The 3408-nt window shown below is 35.9% G+C and overlaps 1 protein-coding gene across 1 annotated transcript; it reads left to right on the forward strand.

Annotated features, from left to right (window-relative positions):
* Positions 1-223: 223 nt before the first annotated feature.
* LOC129008969 (olfactory receptor 51F1-like) lies at positions 224-1178 on the forward strand. The gene is given in 3 exon segments (XM_054441549.1): positions 224-620; positions 623-685; positions 688-1178. Coding segments are annotated over 3 exon segments (951 nt in total).
* The last annotated feature ends 2230 nt before the right edge of the window (positions 1179-3408 follow it).

The raw sequence follows: 3408 nt of genomic DNA on the forward strand, positions 1-3408 counted from the left end.
GGCCAGATTTCCCTTGAATTTTATGGTACAAAAGCATATTTTTGTGAACTATTTCTGATTATGAGTGGTAGATGAACATTATAATTTAATTTAAAGGTTTCTCAATGATGCAGATCTTATCTATGACCTTGGATAACTCTCCTAACTAAAAGAAAATGTATCTAAATATTTTACATAACACTTAATGTATCACTTCTATAGGATGGAAGCCTTGTGAGGACAAATGCTGCAAAACCAGGACACCATGGAAATCCTAAGCAACTCAACATCTAAATTTCCAACCTTCTTGTTGACCGGCATTCCTGGCCTAGAGTCTGCCCATGTCTGGATCTCCATTCCTTTCTGTTGTTTTTATGCCATTGCCCTCTCTGGGAACAGCATGATCCTGTTTGTCATCATTACCCAGCAGAGTCTCCACGAACCCATGTATTATTTCCTCTCCATGTCATCAGCCACTGATCTGGGCTTGACTGTTTCTTCATTGTCAACAGCATTAGGTATCCTCTGGTTTGAGGCACGTGAAATCAGTCTATATAGCTGCATTGTCCGGATGTTTTTTCTTCATGGATTCACTTTTATGGAATCTGGAGTGCTGGTGGCTATGGCCTTTGACCGTTATGTGGCATCTGTGATCCTCTGAGGTACACTACCATTCTCACTAATTCCAGAATCATTCAGATGGGTCTTCGATTACACGTGCTATAGTACTAATATTACCACGACTTTTGCTCCTTAAGCCTCTCTATTTCTGTAGAATGAATGCCCTTTCCCACTCCTATTGTTACCATCCAGATGTGATTCAATTAGCATGTTCAGACATTCGGGCAAATAGCATCTGTGGATTAATTGATCTCATCCTGACCACTGGAATAGATACGCCATGCATTGTCCTGTCATATATCTTAATTATTCACTCTGTCCTCAGAATTGCTTCCCCTGAAGAACGGCACAAGGTCTTCAGCACCTGTGTCTCCCACGTGGGAGCAGTTGCTATCTTCTACATCCCCATGCTGAGCCTGTCCTTGGTGTATCACTATGGTCAGTCAGCCCCCAGAGTAGTCCATTCAGTGATGGCTAGTGTATACTTGCTTTTACCCCCTGTGCTCAACCCCATCATCTACAGTGTAAAAACAAAACAGATCTGCAAGTCTATGCTCAGTCTGCTCCTTACAAAATGAACAGACATAGTTTTATTTGATACAAACCTGGCATAAATGACTTGCACTGTAGAAAAGCAAACTTGCTCTCTTACTACCTATTGCATGTGGGTTTTTAAAATATTTTTCATTCACCCAACAAATAGTAAATATGTTGTATATTTGGTCATAAAATATAAGTATGATATATCACCCAAGACATTTGTAGTGGAATTAGGAAAATAACAATAATGAAATGATAAATAATACTCCTGGCAACTAACAGGTATTGACTCTTTGTTTCAGGCTAGGTGTTCTACTAACTGCTTTTAAGACATATTCCATTTATTCTTCCAAAACAGCCAAATGAAATATATATTACTATTAGTGATATATTACAGATGATGAAACAGATTTATAGACATTTAGGCCACCAAAGGCCATGTGAATAACATGAGGCACAGTTGAGATTTGAACCCAGGTGTTCTGTATCTCAAATGCTATGCTCTTCATCACTGTATTACATACTCTGCCAAAGTCATGTAGCAGAAATGTTTTAAGATCAAAAGTAAGACTTGGATCTCCACGGTTCCATCCTTTGTCTTAAAAAGTTGTAGTAACCTTGTTAGAATATACTTTAGCTGTTTTCTTCATGGATAATTCATAATACAAAAAGTAGGAATAGATATGTCATGGCATGTAAGTCACTATCCAGTGTTGGACAGTCCAAAGAAAAGCTTTAGGGGTGAGGCACACTTGCTAATTTATCACAGGGAATGGGAACTTGAGAGAACTAGAAAAGAATGTAAAGTAAATTACAAGGAAGTTTGGGGCAGATGTTCTGAACCTTTTTCTACACTATGGTCCCTTAGAAAACTAATGAAATTTATGGACCTTTCCCCATAGATAAACATACATTATTTTCCATAATTTTCAGAGTTTTCACAAATGCCATTAAAGACCTATGTGACTCCTTAACCAGCTAAAGAACCAAGGTAAAGCATTCATGGTTCTCACCTATACAAAGTTTTACAGAGACAGACGCAAAATGTTTGGTTTCTGAAAAGGAACTTATGGTAACTGTTTGGATTTAAGAGACAGACAGAAGCTTAAAAATGTCAGTTGCATATAATGGCAGAATAAAATCAGAGCGAAATGGAGATGGAAACCTAAAAGCAGTCACATCAATTTTATTGCCACTGGAAAAGTAGTGATAGATGGAAGAAATGTCCCAGGTACCCCACAAATACTGAGGGCAGCAGTGTGCTGGAGAGAGAGCACACCAGCTTGCAAGAGCCTATTTTGCACATCTTTCTAACTATGCATTACATGACATCATATTAGTAGCTTGAAATCACTGATAATGATAATTTTTATACCATGTGAACTGGTAAAAAAAATTTCAAATAGTTATATAATAGCATTGTTCAATTTAATTTAATAGCATTGAGAACTTTTTCTGTTTTTAAATATTCATTTTATCAGCACACAGTGACTGCAGGTATATTTTATGTTTGACCTCATGGAAAACAACAAAAAATAAAAGGTCAATAAAAAATATTACTGTGCACTCATGAAGGTTAAAATCTTGTGTGTGTAAAACATCAACATGAACAAAAAATCATGATTTATTGCGGTGATAATTCATAATATAAAAGTAAAATTTTACCCTTTATGTTGACTTCTGAGTTGAAAGAGTATCCAAAAGTGCATGCTAGATAGGACTATTTTGTAAGAAACTCCGTGGAAAAATGGAAAAAATATTATATGACAATTTTACTATTCATGGAAGAATTATCTTCTGAGTTTTAAGATCTATCTGTACATAGGCATGAAAATTATGAAACACAAACCCTTTTTTCTTCTATTCTCTCTCTTCTTCAGCTTTCCCCAGGTGAACATAGATTATAAAATTTGTGTTAGTAGCTTTAAAAACACCTTTCGATAAAAGAATGCCATTATGTAAATGAATTTGTTTATCAATTTAGTTTACAAATTTGGCTACACTTTCTGACTTTTATATGTGAGAGTCTTTTTCTTGAATAATTCTACATGCCTGCTAGCTGCTTGGAACATCAGAAAGATAGATGTGGTAAAAGAATGTAATATATGCTAACATTATCACAATAAGCACTCATTGCAATATTCTGAACCGATAGCACAGCCACCAGTAAAAAATTTTTAAATTGTCAGAGTCACTGCAAAAATGAAGGTAATAGAGAATGAGAGAGAGAAACTGTGGGAGGAAAGAAAAAAGGGAGAGAGAAAAAGG

Source organism: Pongo pygmaeus, chromosome 9 (genome assembly GCF_028885625.2).
Source record: "Pongo pygmaeus isolate AG05252 chromosome 9, NHGRI_mPonPyg2-v2.0_pri, whole genome shotgun sequence".
NCBI classification, from domain to species: domain Eukaryota; kingdom Metazoa; phylum Chordata; class Mammalia; order Primates; family Hominidae; genus Pongo; species Pongo pygmaeus.